Raw genomic sequence first — 20,893 nt, forward strand, 5'->3', positions numbered from 1 at the left:
CTTTTCCAGAGTTTTCATACCATTTACATTCCCACCAGCAGTTTATGAGTGGTCCAGTCTCTGTATCCTCATATTTTGTGGAATCACTTTTTTTTTTTAAATTTTAGCCATTCAGATAGGTTTGTCATGGTATCTTACTGTGATTTTAACTTCCAACCCCCAGTGGTTAATGCTGTGCAATATCTATTTGTATACTTATTTCCTAAGTGTACACCTTCTTTGGTAAAATGTCTGTTTATGTTTTTTGCTCATTTACTATTTTTTTTAAATTTAGCAGCTAAATTGGGAAGTCTTTACATATTCTATATACAAATCCTTTATCAGATATATGGTATGCAGATGTTATTTTCCATATTGTAGCTTGTCTTTTTGTCTTTTTATTCTGCATCTAGTGTTTAATTTTGATAAAGCACAATTTATCAGTTTTTTTCTCTTATGGATCATGCATTTGAATTCAATTCTAAAATTTTTCACTTAGCCTGGATACCAACAATTTTTTTCTATATGTTTCTCAAACTATGTTATAGTTTTACACTTGACATTCAAGTTTGAGCCAGTTTTTTTCCATAAAGTGTGAAATTTTAGATTAAGCTTTATTTTCTTCATTACCTATCATCATCCAGTTACTTCAACATCACTTGTTGAAAGGACTATCATTATTTCCATGTCATTCATACTTTTCAATTTTATTTTAATTATTCTGAGTCCATAACCTTGACATATACATTTGTAATTACCTTGTCAATATCTTTGAAAAGAATTCAGGAATTTCACTAGGAATTGCATTAGACATGTAGGTCATTTTGAGGAGAACTAACTTCTTTATTATGCTAAGTCTTCCAATTTAGGAACATGGTGTGTTTCTTTATTTATATCTTTGATTTATTTAAATGCATTTGGTAATTTTTTTTCTGAGACAGAACCTTTAAATGATGTACTACAAGATTTCTACCTAAGATTTGATTTTTTGGGGGGTGTATGTGTGTGCTATACCTGTGGCATATGGAAGTTCCCAGGTTAGGGGTCAAATTGGAGCTGTAGCTGCAACCTTTGCCACAGCCACAGCAATGCCAGATCCAAGCTGCATCTGCAGCCTACACCACAGCTCATGGAAATGCTGGAGCCTTAACCTACTGAGCAAGGCCAGGGATTGAACCCACATCCTCATGGATAGTAGTTGAGATCTTAACCCACTAAGCCACAACAGGAACTCCTGTAAGAATGTAATTTTATTTGGAGAAATTGTAAATTGTGTATATATATATATATATATATATATATATATATATATATATATTTAACTTCAATTTCCACATATTGATTATTATTATTTAGAAATGTGAATGATTTATGTGTGTTTATCTTGTATCCAGTGACCAGGGCTAATGCATTTATTTGTTCTAGGACATATTTTGTACATAGTTTGAGATTTTCTACATAATCATGTCATCTTCAACTAAAATAGTTTCTTTCTTTACAATATATATTGCTTTTATTTCTTTTCTAAGCCTTATTGTACTTCCTAGAACCTCCAACATATGTTGAGTAAGAATGATAAGCCATGTTCCTGATCTTAATTAAAAGCATTCAGTAATTCAACATTAAGTATAATGTTAATGGTATCGCTTTTGTATATGCTCTTTATCAAGTTGAGGATGATTCCTCTATTCTTGATTTGCTAAGAGTTTTTGTACTGAATGGCCATTGGATTTTGTCAGACTTTTTCTGTGGCCATTGATTAAATTGTTAAAATTTTCTTCTATAGCCTGATGAGATGGTGAATTACATTGATTTACAAATGTTGAAATAAGCTTATGTAACTTTAAATCTCACTAAGTCATGGTGTACAATTTTTTATAGCTTTCTGGATTTTATTTGCTAATATTTTATTGAGAATTTTTTCATGTAAGTTGGTGAGAGATTTTGTTTTTGGTTTTCATTTTGATTTTTGTACTTTGTTTTTTTTTTTACTTTTATGTAATGATTTTAATTTTTTTCCATTATTGCTGGTTGACAGTGTTCTATCAGTTTTCTCCTGTATAGCATGGTTACCCAGTTACAGATATATGTATACATTCTTTTTTCTCACATTATCAGGCTCCATCATAAGTGCCTAGACATAGATCCCAGTGTTACACAGCAGGATCTCATTGCTAATCCATTCCACAGGCAATAGTCTGCATCTATTAACCCCAAGCTCCCAATACATCCCACTCACTCCCCCTCTACCTTGGCAACCACAAGTCTATTCTGCAAGTCCATAACTTTCTTTTCTGTGGAAAGGTTCATTTGTGCCCTGTATTAGATTTCAGATATAAGTGATGTCATATGGTATTTGTCTTTCTCTTTCTGGCTTACTTCACTCAGGATGAGAGTGTCTAGTTCCATCCATGTTGCTGAAAATGGAATTATTTTATTCTTTTTATGGTTGAATAGTATTCCATTTTGTGTGTGTGTGTGTGTGTGTGTGTGTGTGTGTGTGTACCACATCTTCTTAATCCAGTCATTTGTCGATGGACATTTAGGTTGTTCCCATGTCTTGGCTATTGTGAATAGTGCAGCAGTGAACATGAGGGTGTGTGTGTCTTTTTCAAGGAAAGTTTTGTCTGGATATATGCCCATTGCTGGGTCATATGGTAGTTCTATGTATAGATTTCTAAGATATCTCCATACTGTTCTCCATAGTGGTTGTACCAACTTACATTCCAACCAACAGTGCAGGAGGATTCCCTTTTCTCTGCACCCCCTCCAGCACTTGTTCTTTGTGGACTTATTAACGATGGCCATTCTGACTGGTGTGAGGCAGTATCTCATGATAGTTTTGATTTGCATTTCTCTAATAATCAGGGATGTTGTGCATTTTTTGATGTGCTTTCTGGCCATCTGTATATCTTCCTTGGAGAAATGTCTGTTCAGGTCTTTTGCCCATTTTTCCATGGGTTGTTGGCTTTTTTGCTGTTGAGTTGTACAAGTTATTTGTATATTCTAGAGATTAAGCCCTCGTCAGTTGCATCATTTGAAATTACCTTCTCCCATTCTGTAAGTTGTCTTTTCTTTTTTTTTTTTCTTTTTCTTATTTTATGGTTTCCTTTGCTGTGCAAAAGCTTGTTGGTTTGATCAGGTCCCATTGGTTTATTTTTGCTTTTATTTCTGTTGCTTTGGGAGACTGACCTGAGAAAACATTTGTAAGGTTGATGTCAGAGAATTTTGTTTTTATTATCAGGGCAATACTAATCTTGTAAAATGAGTAGAGAAGTGTTCCATCCTCTTCTATATTCTGGAGAAGAATGAGTAAAATTGTTGCTAATTCTTTATATGTTTAGTAAAATTCTGTATTAAAATAATCTGGATCTGGAGGGGTTTTTACCAGCTTTAAAATTATACATTCAGTTTTAAAATGGTGCTAGTACCATTTAACTTCTCTATTTCATTTTAATTAAATTTTGGTAGTTGTGGGGGATTTCCCATCCTGGTGCAACAGAAATGAATCCAACTGGGAACCATGAGGTTGCTGGTTCGATCCGTGGCCTCGTTCAGTGGGTTAAGGATCTATCATTGCTATGAGCTGTGGTGTGGGTCGCAGAAGGAAAAAGAACAAAATTTAGTGTAGCTGCTTCTCTTATTTGCTTTGCAAATACCTTATAACATCTGGCTTCTGAATAATTGGACTATGTAACACAATGCTTAATTTCTTAATGCTCTTGTTAAAACCACACAGGATTTGTGTTCTGCAGTTCAGTGACTCTTGAATATCTAACCAAGAACACAGTCAGAAATCTGTGACAAAAAAGGAACAGTCTGGTCAGTGTGTATATCCGTATACAGAGTATTCATGACTTGCATAGAGTGGAAGAATAGTGCTTTTAATGCTATCTCATAAATTGATTTTTTTTCTAATTTATACTACAGAACATAATAGAAAGCTTATTAGTTTTTCCTTTTGACTTTTTTGAAGATGCTGTTTTTTGTTTTTGTTTTTTTTTTTTGAGGGGGGTCACTGCGTAATGAGTTTGTATCCAGACATGAAGAAATAAATAAAACAAGTGTTTTCTTAAAAGGTTCAATAAAACAATTACACTGCATGTTATTTGATCTTATGGCAAAACATGGAAATGGGAGAACGCTTGTTGGAATAAATTTAAGAAATTCTGTGTTAAAATATATTTTAAAAAACTACAATAAGAGGATACAATTGCAAAGAACAACCTCAAAATTTTCACTGGTGTATCTTCCCCTATCCCCAGAGATATTCTTTTTGTGTGTGTGTGTGTGTTTTTGCTATTTCTTGGGCCTCTCCCGCGGCATATGGAGGTTCCCAGGCTAGGGGTCCAATCGGAGCTGTCACCACTGGCCTACGCCAGAGCCACAGCAACGCGGGATCTGAGCTGCGTCTGCAACCTACACCACAGCTCAAGGCAATGCTGGATCGTTAACCCATTGAGCAAGGGCAGGGATCAAACCCACAACCTCATGGTTCCTAGTCGGATTCGTTAACCACTGCGCCACGACGGGAACTCCCCCCAGAGATATTCTTGATAGCAAATTTCTGTAGAACATACTTTCAGAAATTTTGTCATAGGATATTAATTCATATAATTAGAATCATTTATTATCTATAGTTTGAAATATGCTTGTGAGTTAAGGGATAAATCCAATGTGATTCCTTCTTCTAATGTCTTATAATTTTAGAATATATAATGTATAAATGAAAACAGTGATAAGTGCCATAGGAAGAGTTTTAACGAGTGACTTTGATGTTTATGGAACAGAGTGGTGACCTTCAAGTGAGGGGACTGAAGAAGAAAATGAAGGAAATAGAATTTTAGATGGACCTTGAATACAAAAATAACTAAAGCATTTGATAATTGTATGAGATAGAATTATTGACAATTTATATAAAAATATTAATAAATTCTTAAGTACTAAAATTTAGGGGATTTATTTAAATACATTTGTTTTTTTGATAAATAATCTCAGTGTATACCTACCGTTCACTAATTATTGTGCTCAGCATCAGGAATTTAATGACTGACTTTCAATGAAAATGTAAAATATTAGTGAAAATGGAAAACTTATGGAACTCTACCCCATATTCTGTAATAATCTATATTGGGAAATAATCTGAAAAAGAATAGGTATGTTATGTGTATAACTGAATCACTTTGCTGTATAGCAGAAATTATTACAACTTTGTAAATCAACTATACTTCAATAAAACTTTAAAAATGGAAAAAACTTATACAAAATAATAAATGGCGTGATAAGCTATGCAGTGCTGCTCTATTAGGGCACAGAAGGAGAATAGCATTTATTTTAACCTTGAAACTTAAAGGCTGGTTTTACAGACTATGAAAAAGTTAAAAACCTGGTATTTATATAGGCCTTAAGGGGCAGTATGTGAAAGATCCTGAGTTAAGATGAAGGAATGAATTTTGGAAATAGTTACAGCTTAATATAAGACAATTAATCTAAAAAAATCTTGGAGAGAAGAGAAAGCATGAAGAATGAATCTTATTTCAGTGCCAGAGAAAGAAGTTCAAAAGATGTAAAAGAAGAAGAGAGGAGAGTGAGTGAGAGAGTGTGAGAGAGTGAGAGAGCAAGAGAGTAAGAGAAATAAGATGAAGAGAAAGTGGGAGAAGTATGGGAGGGTGGGAGTTGGAGTCATAAAGGTGGTGATTTTAATAATCATTGGCTTAGATTTGACTGTGTCTGTGGGTACTAAAGGTGAAGGAGAACAGATAATTAGGTTTGAATGATTTTAAGGAATTGGAAAGATTAAAAAAAAAATAGATGTTAGAGACACCAATGATGATACCTCTTGCTGCAAGTGCTAATTTTGAGAACATTGAGAACCAGAAATCAACAGCTGACAGGAATAAGGATCTGACAGGATAATTTCTTTCCTTTCTTTCTTTCTTTCTTTCTTTCTTTCTTTCTTTCTTTCTTTCTTTCTTTCTTTCTTTCTTTCTTTCTTTCTTTCTTTCTTTCTTTCTTTCTCTTCTTTTCTTTTCTTTTCTTTTCTTTTCTTTTCTTTTCTCTTGCTTGCTTGCTTGCTTCCTGCCTGCCTGCCTGCCTGCCTGCCTTCCTTCCTTCTTTCTTCTTTCGTCTTTTTAGGGCCACACTTGTGGCATAAAGAAGTTCCCAGGCTAGGGGTCAAATTGGAGCTGGAGCTGCCAGCCTATGCCACAGCCATAGCAACGTGGGTTCAAAGCCATGTCTGCAACCTACGCTATAGCTCATGGTAGTGCTGTATCCTTAATCCAATGAGCAAGGCCAGAGATCAAACCCATGTCATCATGGATACTAGTTAGTTTTATTACCACTGAGCCATGACAGGAACTCCTGACAAGAGAAATATAAACCAAAGGCATAAACTCAGGTTAGTTTTAGGGACTTTTTAAAAAAGTGATAAAGAACTCTAATTCTTTTAGATTTCTTACATTTAATTAAAAACAAACAAACAAAAATCTTGTACAGCTCATAATCATGTTCTCTAAGGGACTATCTAAAAAGAAAATGGTGCATCTAATTTTAAATATCAATTTATGATTTTACTTATGTCTGTGGAAAATTATATAAGTAACAATTTTAGCAAAGATAAATTATGTCAGGTTGAATTGTATTGTCAGTATTCTATATTGAATATGTAATGAAATGTGATGTCATTATTAATTATGTTCCATCAAGTTTATTAATTACTCAAAAGACATATCTTGAATTCTCCTTGAATACATGAAACTATATTAGGTTACAAATATATGACATTTATCACTATCATTGTTTTAATTCTCCTAAAATCCAGTTTAGAAATTTGTGACATATAATTATGAGTATGGCTGTTTTCAATGAAAAATGGAGACTATATTAGGCCTATTGAAAACTCATTTCTAGACAGATATTCTTTATCATGTTACTTTTTTTTACATCTTTCACCACATTCTGAAATTATCTTACTCATTTGTTTATGTTATCTTCCTTATTTGTAAGACCACAGACAAGACCACAGATCTTGTCTGGTTTGTTAACAATTATATTTCCAATGCTTGGCATCAGTGTTTGTCATATAGTAAGGCTTAGTAAGTAATTGTTGAGTACACTAATCTCTTCATTATTGTGAGGTAATTCCAGAATTTTGTACTAGAATGCATCTGTATGTACCTACCTTCAAGTGACCACAGTTATTTCATATAAGAATAATGATGAGTTGTATTTAAGAAATATCTCCTTTAATATTTAATAAATTATTTCTCTCAATTAACTAGTTCAATGGACTCTTTCTAGGTGGCACATATTCTCAGTTCTTCATTTCACAGACTACCTAATAACATGTGAAATATGTTGCAGATATATATATATATTCATATAAATTCATTTATTAGATTTCTCCATAAGCAATAAAGTAATTTTGTGCAAATTATGTTTAAATAATGGGCAATACCATGGGACCACAATCTGGAAAACCTGTGCAACTCCCTTATAACCAATAAAGGTATTTTTCTTCTCTGGTGGCAAGTGGATCTTTGGTGAACTTTCTTTCTAGTTCAGTGTCTTGGCTTTATCTGCGGTTATGCTTCATGAGAGTAAGCATTGAGGCTTCAGGAATATCCTCTTAGTTCCACTTCTGTTAAAATGCCATTATTTGCTCCACCTAATGCACACGGTGCTTCCAGCTACTGCTACTCTAACATCTTCAATTCTGTCTTTCTCAATTCCTGAAGGTGAATTCAAGTTAAAAAATTTTGTTCCTAGTAGCTATTTCTTGCCTTTACTATATTCTGTTTATGAAATTATCTTTGATACTTCTGAGAAAGATGGCAAAAAAAAATCCTTTTTATTATCTGTTTGATCTTCTTTCTTCTCACACTTTTCTTGATGTCCTTGTTGAATTTCTTATCTGTTGGATATTCTAAGGCCTGTTCTCCAAATTCTGTACTTTAGTCTTTCACAACCATCTGTGTATTATACTCTGATTACGTTTAGAAATATGTACAGCTTGTCAAAAATCATTTAAACTTCCCTTCATGGATGTTTATATTCATTGAATCAGGGAAGTAAAGAGTACCAAATTGAAAATCAAAATCTGGTGTGTAACATGCTGCTGTACTGAAAATGTATTTGTACCAAATCCAAATTTTTGTTGTTGTTGAATTGCTATTTAAACCAAAACAACCAACAAGCAAACCAAAGTAAACAAAACCTGGATACTGTATTTTCTAAAAGTAATGAAGTATATTTTTAAAACCTGAGTTTAAAATTATACAGGGTTATTATGTGTCTTTATTTACTCAATTCAGATATGAAAAAAAAAAAATAGCCAGCTACACTGTTGATTAAACAGAGGCACCCTTATGAAAAGAGGAACTGACACATTAATAGGGAAAAGCTAAAAAAATCCACTACAAAGCTGGAGAAATGAGAAATGTGTGGAATAAAACTCAAATTACATATGTAAGAATCCAAGAGAATTGGATTACATAGTAATGCTGCCAGTCCATTCTATACATTCATGGGCACAATAATAAAATAAATGTGAATTTATATTTTTATGCTATGGGAGGTGGTCATCCACTTAAGTGATGGCTAACTCCCAAACATCCTAGGAAAGGTGAGATTTGGGTGATAAAGGAGAAGGATATAGGATAAAGTGTTCTTGCATCATTGTGCCTACACTTGACCACTGATTATATGTGAAAGGTTGAATATTTCAGTTTCCCTCTACCTGTCCCCTAGAATGAATGACTGCTAAGAACTGAGAGAAGAGTTGTAATCACATTCCCTTCACCCCACACATAAATATCAGCTGTCTAGTTTGTTTTCCTCTGTTGAAGAATGGGAACGATATGTCATATAATAGGTAATAGGAAACCTCACCCTAAAATTCTCTTCTACTATGTAATAGTTTTGCTTTTGAGAGTATTTTACCTGGGCTTTATAACACACATCTAGTATTTAAATGGTTAGATATTTAGGAGTTCCTGTTGTGGCTCAGCGGGTTATGAACCCAACTAGTATTTATGAGGATGCAGGTTCAATCCCTGGCCTCACTCCGTGGGTTAAGGATCTGGCATTGCTGTGAGCTGTGGTATAGGTTGCAGATGTATCTCGAATCCCTGGTTGCTGTGTCTGTGGTGTAGACCTGTGGGTGCAGCTCCAATTCTACCCCTATCCTGGGAACTTCCATATGCCTCAGATGTGGCCCTAAAACATAGAAAAAAAAATGGTAAGTTATTTAGGGGTGATATATTTTGTTGAATTAAATCAGAAAAACTGCTTTGCTGGAAATCTTATAGAGATTATAGAGCAAGAGAGTTATTACATACGTTAATCATGACCAATATCTGGGGCATAGTTTTAAATTTTTGCCTTAAGTGGCATACTTTAAGGGGATAATGAAATACTATTCTTATGACTAGATCATGGCTATTAAACATATATTCAAAATACAATGTTTTCTATCAATTGGAACAGATCTCCAGTGCCTTATACAAGTATATATTTTATGATATAACTAAAATATCATATAGTTTATATCATAAACTAATCATGAAAATGTATAATATTGTGAGATTGCATTAAATACTGCTTGTTCTATGAAATGCAATTGTGAAATTTGCCAGTGAAAGTGAAATGTTGAAAATATATTAAATGGAAAAAGTGTTTTAATTGCTTTAAAATCTGTTCTGTAACTTTATTTTATGAATACATACATGGGCTATGCAATGATCAGCACCATCAGCTCAGCATCCCTTAATATTATTATTATCTATTCAATAAATTTGTGAGAATCAAAATTATATGCGGATTACACTTGATTTTACTAATGTGTGCAACTGAATTGGTACAACTTATGTTTGGAATTACACTGTTCTATGATTGACTTTTGTTGCATAAAATAACTTTTTTTTGTGTGCCTAAAAAGTTAGCAGTGATAAGTTATGAATATTATATAGGTAGACATGTATAAGATTCCAAATCAGTGAAGATGTTTACTACTGAAAAGCTTTTTAAATTTTTTGTTGTTGTCTTCCATAATTCAGGTTATCTGGAATGAATATACCACCACCAATTATCAGCAACAAAAACTGGCTCAGACTGCATTTTGTTACAGACAGCAATCACCGATATCGTGGATTTAGTGCTCCTTATCAAGGTATATTTAATGAATATCTCTACCTCTTTTGATGTGTAAGGTGATTTTGGTATACGCAATTGAATTTTGTGATAGAAGCAAAATATCTTTAGCATTAACAAACAGTAAATTGAATAAGCAAAAATTGCCATTCTCTTCCTGAGGCAATATTGTGATCATAACTAAATTATAGTATAAAAGTTATTTGAGTTTTATAGTATACCATCAAGAATCAATAATATTGTGACCTCTAAAAGGTAATGCATAACATAGGTAATATTTTACTTTAACAAAGTATTTCAGCAATTGGACCTGGTACCTAAACCTGTATCATAAAACACTGTAGAAAACTGCAGTTGCAAATAGGTTTTTCATCAATTGAAATCCATTTCCATATACAGTGTTTTTGCGAATAACTACTTTAATTAACCTTGTTATAGGAATATTATCTGCCATTTTATTAAGCAGGCATAATTTTGAATAAGTGAGATATGATACTTGATATATTAACTTGAAATAACTTTTTGTTTTGAACATGATTATTATGAAGATGGAGTATTAATAAAAATGTAGATTCTACAATGTTTGGTAGTATTATGTGGGTTTAGTGTACTTTATCCTCAGACTGCTTATGTAAATAATTCATTTCATTCTCAGCAGTGTATCAGCTACTGTTCAGAGGATAGTGAGCATTGCTACAGTTATTTTTTTCCATTTATCTTTTTTTAATGCTTTTCTTTTTAGTAATCTTCAGTCTTAAGCACTTTGCAGATTTAATATGATGACTTTAGGCAGCTTATTGTTAATACCTTAAGTAGTATCAGACTACATATTGTTTTCTGCAATACGAATTTCAATAATTTATATTGGAGATCAGTAACTTTTCTACAGCTGTCCTGTTAATAAGTTTCTCACAATAATAGCAACAGGTTAATGTTCATATTTATAATAGTGTGTTGGGTATCACTGTAATAAAAATTCCTAAGACTATAACTTAAAGCTTTATTTTAAACAAAATCAACTGTAGAAAAATCTATCTCTATTTCTAAGGTAGTTAATTTGAAAGGAAACATGAATGCAAATTTGCTCTTAAAAACCTATGCATTTTTTTAAAATTAACGTTTCTCATAATAGAATATATTATCCATCATAAAACACTATATTTTAAATATAAAAATTAGGGAGTTCCCATTGTGGCTCAGCAGAAAAGAACTCGACTAGTATCCAAGAGTATGGGAGTTCATTCCATCCCTGGCCTCACTCAGTAAGTTAAGGATCTGGTGTTTCCGTGAGCTGTTTGTAGGTCACAGATGTGGCTAGGATCCTATATTGCTCTGGCTGTGGCATGGGCTGGCAGCTGTAGCTCTGATTCGACCCCTAGCATGGGAACTTCCATATACTGCACCTATGGCCATAAAAAGCAAAGTAAATAAATAAATAAATATATTCATACATACATACATAAATGCATAAATACATAAAAGATATATAATTATAGATAAATTGCCTTTATTTTATTAAAAATAACTTTTTGGGCATAGTACCTTGAATCTCATCAATTTCAGCCAGTGACGCTTTTACATTTGCAATCATATTTCTGAATTTCCATTTCAATTTCTAAAATATTTTTGTACTTCAGAAATAAGATGACTTTTTATTGAAAAATAAATAGTTGTTGTAGAGTCTCTTTATCTCTGGGTTCATCCCTTTCCTTGTGGAGTTTTCCACTCATAGGATTTTGTCGCTCTGACTCCTCTTGGTAATGAGTTAAGGCAGATGGCATGGTGGAAATTCAAGACTCGTCTTTGACTCATGGAGTCATCTTTTCTACTAGATTCATGAAATCTTTCAGTCAGAGAGCTTCTACTCTTTATCTGAATAGAATAAAGTAGCACTTATTTTACATTGAAATGTACAAACTGGAGAGGAAAAAAAGAGCAAACATAGATGTCCTATCATTAAAATATTTCATTGCTTTATGCAGTATGGTTTCATAAAACTGGTATTCTTAGATAGGGTTGTTTTGCATTATAAGACAATAGTACAAAGCTGCTAGTAGAATCGTGTATTTAATTATCATTTTCAGTTTTCTACTTACCTATTTTAAATTGACTTTTGTAGTATTTTCAAGATTCAATTTGAATTTCTAGCATAGCCTCTCTGGTTTCAGGCTGAAAAATAGCATATCAATGAATTTCTGTAGTAAAATAGAAAGGAAGTGTTTTATGGGGGTATGAATTATTTCTGTTTTCAACAGGAAAAGGGGCTCAAAAGAAGTTAATTTTTGGTGAAATCTATATCTTTACAATATAGAGGAAATAAAGTGACCTGAGAAAATTTAAGCTGTGATTTTATAATAAAATCAAAGAGGTTTTAGTATACAAAAATAAACTTTTCGGAGTTCCTGTTGTGGCGCAGTGGTTAACGAATCCGACTAGGAACCATGAGGTTGTAGGTTTGATTCCTAGCCTTGCTCAGTGGGTTAAGGATCCCGCATTGCGGTGAACTGTGGTGTAGGTCGCAGATGCGGCTCGGATCCCGCGTTGCTGTGGCTCTGGTGTAGGCTACAGCTCTGATTCAACCCCTAGCTGTGATCAAACATAAAATTTAAATCCAGAAATCACAATTAAAAGGAAAAATGTTAAGTATTATATTTCTTAATATCACAAATGAGGATGCCTGTAGGGGAAAAAAAAAAAAAAAGAACTTTTCCTTAGAACTCAAATTTAAATAAGGATTTTTGTAAAACTATAACTGAGAAAGTTTCCCCTGTATAACTGAGTTTTTAAAATCATAAATATTATTCAAGTTTAAAACTAGAGCACAATTATCAAAGTAATCTATTTAATTACATTTTTTCTAATTTTGTTTAGATAACCGTTTTTTTATTGTACCTTCATACACCCATTGTTTGAAAAATGTAGGGGATCGATCATATTTCACAATCTAATCATGAAACTCCTTTAATAACTATCATGATTATAATTTCAATGTTGTAGGTGGGAGGGTGACATAATAAAAAAAGATCAAATTTTTGGTTCTGACAGTTTAGGTGTAAAGAGAAAACTAGACAGTGGGCATGATTTTGTTAGCATAATTTAAGAAATATGCAATGAATATATGTATCGTTCATATTCTAGTAGATATGATTTAAATTTTAATGTGTATGTGCTGGTGGGGTGGGGAGTTGGAATCCATAAGCTGAATTTGAATCCTTATCTCGAAATATTCCCTTTTTCATACATGGACAAACTGCATTATTTTAAGCTTATAAAGTAAGCTAATGATTTTTATTTACTCAGTTTTAAGAGAATAGAAATTTGGATTTCATTGTCATGTAGTTTTTAAAAGAATTTCTAATCTTGTACCTTGTTTAATTTCCTTTTGGTTTTGTTAACAATGTAACCTTTTTATCTTCAAGTATCCTTTAATGCTAAATAATTTTAGTTGAAATACTTTTAAAAATTTATTGTGGGGTTAAAAAAAAAACTTACTTTAGTTCTGTCTTTATGAATCTATCTGTTATACCAGACTGATCATCTTAATAATGTCTACACATACCACAAAAATAATTAAAAGATGCTTAATAATCAAAATGATCTAAGTGACCATTCTTTTGTCTGAAACAACCATTAAAACTCCATGATATCATTTTTTTTCTGTGATATAAATATATATTTCATAGTTGTGCCAATATAAATTTCAAGGCTCTTTTCCATAATGGTAATGATGTTAAAATTAATTTCTTCTATAGTTAACTTTATAGTTTTATTTAAATCTTTAAAATTTAGTTGTCTATCTTCTTATATATCTCTCAGCCCCAAATTCCGTTCATAAATTGTGGGTGTATTTAACAGTAAACTGGTTAATTGTCATTTAATTTTAAATTTCCTTGAAATTTGAAATATGTAAATAGTCACGTGTCATCATATTAAATAGTATATTGAGATTTTGTTTTCTAAGTAACTGAATCAGTCTCCATAATTTTGATGCTAGAAGGACTCTGACTTAAAATTAAAAGAAAAATATTTCATATCTTTACTTTTAAAAAAGATCTATAATGCTTACATTGCTAAGTGTTCTTGCTCAAGCCAGTGTTTAATCTCTATATGTATAAACCCATGCTTGATATATCTTAAAAAGTGAAAGGCAAATTATATTAACCCATTTTAAAATCACATGGAATTTGTAAGAATCCAGAAATATTTTAGTAAAATGAGTGTGATTTAGATCTTCAAATACAGAAACTACTGTAAATAGGTGATAATCAAATATCCAGTTTTAATGTGGGTAAAAGTTCCTAAAACATATAGTAGGCTTAAAATATACATTCATGGAAGCTGCTCAAAAATTTTTCACAACGTAGTGTTCAATCGAAAAGTTCAGTTGGACTGGGAGTTTGGGATTAGTAGGTATAAACTATTATCTTCAGAAAAGATAAGCAATTCTGGTCCTACTGTATAGCACAGAGAACCATATCCGGTCTCTTAGGATTAACCATGATGGAAGATAATATAAGAAAGGGAATGTGTGTGTGTGTGTGTATATGTGTATGTGTGTGTGTGTGTGTGTGTGTGTGTGTGTGTTTGTGTGTGTATGACTGGGTTACTTTGCTGTACAGCAGAAATTGGCATAACGCTGTAAATCAACTATTCTCTAATAAAAAGTTTTTCTCCTTCAGGAAAAAAAGTTCAGAGATGATAGGATAGATATGATCTGGTAACAAATTTGGTTAAGGAATGTGTAAAGGATAATGCTATTTCTCTACCACATTGACTGAAAATAATTTCAGTGTAGGCATTCTAAAAAGTCACATTTGTGAGAAGTATCAGAGTTCAATACATTCACTTTTGGAAAGGTGACTATAGCTTAATGTCTTATAAATTCTACTGAAGAGAGGTCCAGAAATCCCCACTATATTCCAACTGTTTTATTCATATACTGCTCTATTCTGCCATATTTCCAGAGCTTAGAATTGTGCCTGGTTCATAGTAAATACTCAATAAATATCACTTCCAAAATTTAAAAATATAATAAAATATAACCTCCTATGGCAAGGTCCTAGCTCTGTTAACTTATACCTGTCTGCCACCCAAAACCTTTCCTTCAACAAAATGTAAAACTACCAACTTGCTAGTTATGTCTTACTCTTGCCACTCTACTGAATATGGGTATGTATTTAATGGACTTATATTTTCCCATCAGTCAGTGCTATAGTACCTAAGAATTAATTCCTTTAGCTAATGGAGATTTAACAATTCTAAATAGAGTTTTGTACTACCCCTTACTAACCTCTATCCTCCATGAGAGTTTTTATATGAAGGAGAGTAGATTTCTTGTTCCTATCAGACGATGGGAGAATTTTTCTCTTGTCATGACACAACTAATCATGGCTTTTTGTAAAGCTTTGTTAACTGATTCTTCCAGGCTTGCCTCTTGATCTGAAAAAGGAACTGTTTGAAATGTATAATCTCTTTCAATATAGCATGACTCTCAAAACTAATATCTGGATATGGACTTTTAAAATGTAATTTTCAGTCAAAGTTGTGTAAGAACTCTCCCAGATCAGAGGATTCCAGGGTAATAAAAGAATCAGGGAAGTCTACACAGTCAAGATCAATAGCAACAAGAAATAACAAATGTTTAAGATTTTCAAAACAGCCTACCTTTTATTAAGGGAGAAACTGATCTCCTCAAGGAAATATACATATTATCTTTCATATGTAAGTTTAAAATATACTGTATTAGGTTTTTTTTGATACACAATATTTATTTATCATTATTATCTCTAACTTTGGGCTGCCACTTTCTTTCAGTTAATGTGATTTCTATCAAATTATTATAACAGAGTTCCCGTCATGGCACAGTGGAAACAAATCCGACTAGGAACCATGAGGTTGAGGGTTCGATCCCTGGACTTGCTCAGTGGTTTAAGGATCCAGCGTTGCTGTGGCTGTGGCGTAGGCCGGCAGCTGTAGCTCCGATGGGACCACTGGCCTGGAAATCTCCATGTGCCACGGTGTGGCCCTGAAAAGACAAAAGAGAAAAAAAAGAAAAAAAAAGAAAAAAAATTATTATAATGTAATGAATTAATGAATAATACATTTTTTGTCTTAGATTGTGGAAATCTCTTATATTTCCAAGTATACCAAAATCTAAAATCAAAATTTTTATTACCAAAAAATCACCTTTGTTTTATTGGAGCACCTCATAGTGATTCAGTATTATTCCATTTAACATTAATTTGTATATGAATATATATGATGGAGTTTTACTCACACTGAAGTGTCTTAAGTGCTCACATTTACTATCTCTAGTAGGGCAATTTTGTACATCAACTAAAAAAATAGCACATAACAAAAATTAAGTTGGTGTTTAATAAACAAAATTCACTGTTTTATAATTCTGTTGAGGTGACAGATTTATTGAACAAGTAATTTTGTTGTTAGTAATGATTCAAAAATTGCACACAATGACCTCCAAAGGGCTTCAATCAAGCACAGCAGGTACAGGCAGTCAAGCATACTGTATGTGATTGATTCTACCATATCAGTATAAAAAATGGAGTCTGAGGCAATAAGCCTGTGGACTTTACTTATGACATTATTTTATAAGCAGTTTTACCATGCCACTTGAAAATGACTCCATGAAATTAAAATCCCCAGACTTTTAAATTCAAATTCAAGGATATCCAGAAATAACTAAAGGCAGATTTAGGAGAAATTTGTTTAAATGACAAATATATTATTAACTTAGGATTTTCCTTAAGTTTACAGTTGTATGGCGATAGGCAGTTATATAGAAGTCAATTTTGTGGCCCAAAGTTTTTTGGAATCACTGGGTTAAAGAAACTTAAACTGAATTATTTTGTTTTAACAGATAAGCCCTTTTTAGCTTATTTTGGAACTGCTATTCCTCAGGATACATTTTGGGAAAGGATCCTATAAGTTATGATAGAAAGGATTGACTTTATTTGTCAATAAATTTACCATTATTTAGCCTGTTATTTTCTTCAGTTATGTAATTAAATTATAAATGAGACAAGCAAATTGCTAATGTTCAATTAAACTAAAACAATTTTTAGATTGACGCTCCCAGTTGAGAAGTACTATAGCACATTTATTTGTTTATTTACCCACTCATCCAATTTTGTTCAACAAAAATATTACTGAGCACTTACTCTGTACCAGACACTATACTGGGCTCTAATATCACACAATTTCTGAAGTTAGTGAATTTCTTTTCTGATATGTAAAAAAATGAGTGAATATTCCATTAAGAGAAAAATAATTTGTGAAGTATTATAGTTAAGAAAATATGAGCTCACATAGGGAGTGAAGGAGAATGCCAGAAAAGCTCTCAGATTTGAGTCTGAAGGATGCAGAGTAGTTTTCCATTAGAATGGATATGTGATAACTACGTGATAATAAACTATGTTAGTCCACTGTGGCTCTACAGATAATTAAAATATTGAAATAGTATAGATTGGTAAATAGCCACTCCTGTTAGGGCCAGAGTACCTTCAGCACCTTCTTGACCTCTGAACTGTCCCATCTCTTTAAGGACCTCCTGGGTTGTCCTGTTATAACAAATGACTAATTTCTGGCACAGCATGATACTTTCTGGATACTGCTGTGTCCAGCCTTTACAGATTTGTTTCTAGTTCCTACCAGCTGTTTCTCAGTATTCTCAGTATCACCCCAGACCTTCTGGTTTATGACAGATTTAAAGTGACCATCAAGAAGCAAAAATCATTACTCTCTATTTCTACTGGGTGATTTTTAAAAATGTATTGTTCACTTAAATGACTAGCACATATCTGTGCAATTTAAAATATATGGAACTATAAATATTCTATCTACTGTATAAAATCTGGAAAACAGAGTCTGAATTGTTTTATTATTACTTACTTTTGTAATTTGTACTTCCCTAGATAGGAGCTGTATCTTTTTATCTCTGCATCCCAGATTTTACCAATTATAGGTGCCCAGTAAATGGTGAAAGAATGATTGAATGTTATACATTTCAGTGTGACAGTTTACAAAAATATTTACATATACATTATTTCATGTAATCCTCACAATATCCTACCTATTGTATTATCTCTGTTTTATCAAACAAGAAACGAAGATACTGGGACAAGTTATGCACACATGCCTTACACAAGGGCACCCAGGCTAGGTGGCAGTGGGAGCTGTGCACCTCAGGCTGAGCCCTTTGCTTGATGCCCTAGGGAAAGGGCTTTATTTGTCTAAATCATTCCAAGGTCCTATTTGAGCTAGTCTCAGCCCTGTCAAAAAATTGTTAAATCCAATGTCATATTAGGCAATAGTAGAACCAGGTGTTAACCCTTAGAGCTTTCTGTTTCTAAGGCCTCTGCTTACTCTGCTATGAACTCTGGCCTTAATTGTGCTCAAATTGGCAGATTCACAGAGTAGATTTTTTATTTTTAGAAAGGCTAAAATTCATTGAGAGTCAAATTTGGTGAATAAAGTAAATGAATTTGTGGAAATAGACTGTCCTTGACTATATGTGACATGTTCATAAAACAATGATATCAGTTAATAAATTAGTTAATATATATGTAAAGCACTTTGTATAGTAGCTGACAGAGAGTAAGTATTATATGTTAGCTATTATTACTATTTCCAGCAGCAGCAGCAGGAAGGGCATCATCATCCTTACTGTTTGACTAAAAATGACTTGGAAGGCAATTTCAAATGTCTTATGAGTAATAGGAATATTATTTGAAATAAAAATATTCCAGCCCTTCATGGTAGTTAGTTAGAGGCTTATTTATTTCATCACATAATATAAGCGGTTATTTGTTGATTTAAAAAACAACAAACCAATAATACAGGTTTTAATACAGTAGATATTATAATGAAAATTATTCATAATGAAATATATATCAAATATTTAACAGTCAAATGTCTTACAAATTAACCAGGTTAGACATCAGTCAAGTTTATTTCTTGCTACTCTATGTGTACAGGATGAAACAAACAATAAAATAATTTACTATTACAGGATAATTTACCCTTTTATTTGATTAGGTACTACTTACTGTTATTAGAAAAATCCAAAAAGGTATCTGTAGCTATACAACAGGGGAAAGAAGTATAATAACCCTTATTAGGAAAGGTGGCAGTGATTTCATAATACTCAGTGTACTTTTGTTGGGAGAGATATAATTAAAACATTATATTATTGATCTAACAAGGAAACAACCTGGTTGCATTGGGAATATCTTCCCTTCCCACAAAAATATGTAACAGGTACTGTTTAGAATTTCTATAACTAACATGAACCTCCAGACTTTGCAGTCATATACTTCCATCAAACTTCCAAGCAAATACTGATTTTACTAGTTTATCAATGTAACAAAAAGCCAGTAAATTCTTTCTTGAGGCAGATGTTCAAATATAAATTGACAATAAAAACTAAGATTAGAAAAGTAGAGAGAGGTAGAAATTCCCAGGGATATATTTTCCTTCTCAAAAGTATTGTTCTGGAAAGAGTGCAAGACAAGAAGTTGGTAAATTTGGGTATAGACCCCACTCTGTGAACTTGAATGGATTCCTTAACATCTCAGGACCCTGAGGTCATTAGATAATGGAACAATAAACTTCCTTCCAGGTCTAGCAATTTTTGGCTTCATCTATTGTTCCCAGTGCCACTAGTTCACAAAAGTTGCTATGATGATAGATCAGTTTCACAGTGTTATTTACACACACATACATACACAAGTATATTTAAAATTTTCTTGTAGCCATGTTAAAAAGAGACAGGAAAAATTAATTTTAATTATTTTAAACCAGTATGTCCAAAATATTAACATTTCAACACTTAGTATAAAATGCTAATGATATACTTTTGCATTCTATTTTTCAATTAATTTTCTGGAATCTAAATACATATTTTACACTCACATCACAACTCATACTGAACATTAAGCTTTCATTGTGAAGAGTTGATTTTTTTTATAGACTAGAAGAATGATTTACTTGTACTTAATAAGTATTTCAATATATTATGATTTACTTAGGCTTCACTGTGTAATCTTTAATATTATAGTAGCATATGCTCTCAATAGTTTACCTCCAATACTACATTTTACACAATGCATTAGTTAAAATGTATTCTACCAACACAATAAAGTTGCTTTTTTTTTTCTTTTCGTCATCACACTTGTGGCAATGGAAGTTCCCAGGCTAGGAGTTGAATGGAAGCTGCTGCTTCAGGCCTATGCCACAGCCACACCAACACTAGATCCATGCCTCATCTATGACCTCTGCTGCAGCTTATTGCAGTGGTGGATCCTTAACGCCCTGAGTGAGGCCAGGGATCAAACCCGCATCCTCATGGACACTATGTTGGGTTCTTAAACTGCTGAGCCACAGTGGGAACTCCCTGAAGTTGCATTTAATGGAAAAATATTTTGTGCTGTCTGTTTCTAAATGTAAATCAAAATTAATTACAATGAGATATAATTAAAAATTCAGTTATTCAGTCTCACTAGCTACATTTTAAATGTAGCTTCAAGTGGCAAGTGGCTGCCCTTTTGGATTGTGCAGCTTCAGCTTTCTTCTGTGGCAGGTTGAATTAGTGTTCTACACTTATAAAGAAGTAGGAAATCTGTTAAAAAAATAACAATAAATGCAATGAGAGACTATGATATAGTGTCATTTTTCCTCAGCTTTTTGTTGTTATTGTGCAATCTGCCTTATTTCAGAACTTTAAAATCTATAATTTAAAGAATTA

The 20,893-nt window shown here is 32.6% G+C and overlaps 1 protein-coding gene across 2 annotated transcripts in view; it reads left to right on the top strand.

The window, feature by feature from the left end:
- Positions 1 to 20,893, top strand: part of CSMD3 (CUB and Sushi multiple domains 3) — a 1,203,192-nt gene that overhangs the window by 425,568 nt on the left and 756,731 nt on the right. For both annotated transcript variants that reach the window (XM_047783389.1, XM_047783390.1), the window contains exon 6: positions 10,038 to 10,150. In XM_047783389.1, the coding sequence (XP_047639345.1) occupies positions 10,038 to 10,150 (113 nt within the window). The remainder of the gene's footprint in view (positions 1 to 10,037; positions 10,151 to 20,893) is intronic.

The sequence above is a fragment of the Phacochoerus africanus genome, chromosome 6 (assembly GCF_016906955.1).
Source record: "Phacochoerus africanus isolate WHEZ1 chromosome 6, ROS_Pafr_v1, whole genome shotgun sequence".
Taxonomy (NCBI): domain Eukaryota; kingdom Metazoa; phylum Chordata; class Mammalia; order Artiodactyla; family Suidae; genus Phacochoerus; species Phacochoerus africanus.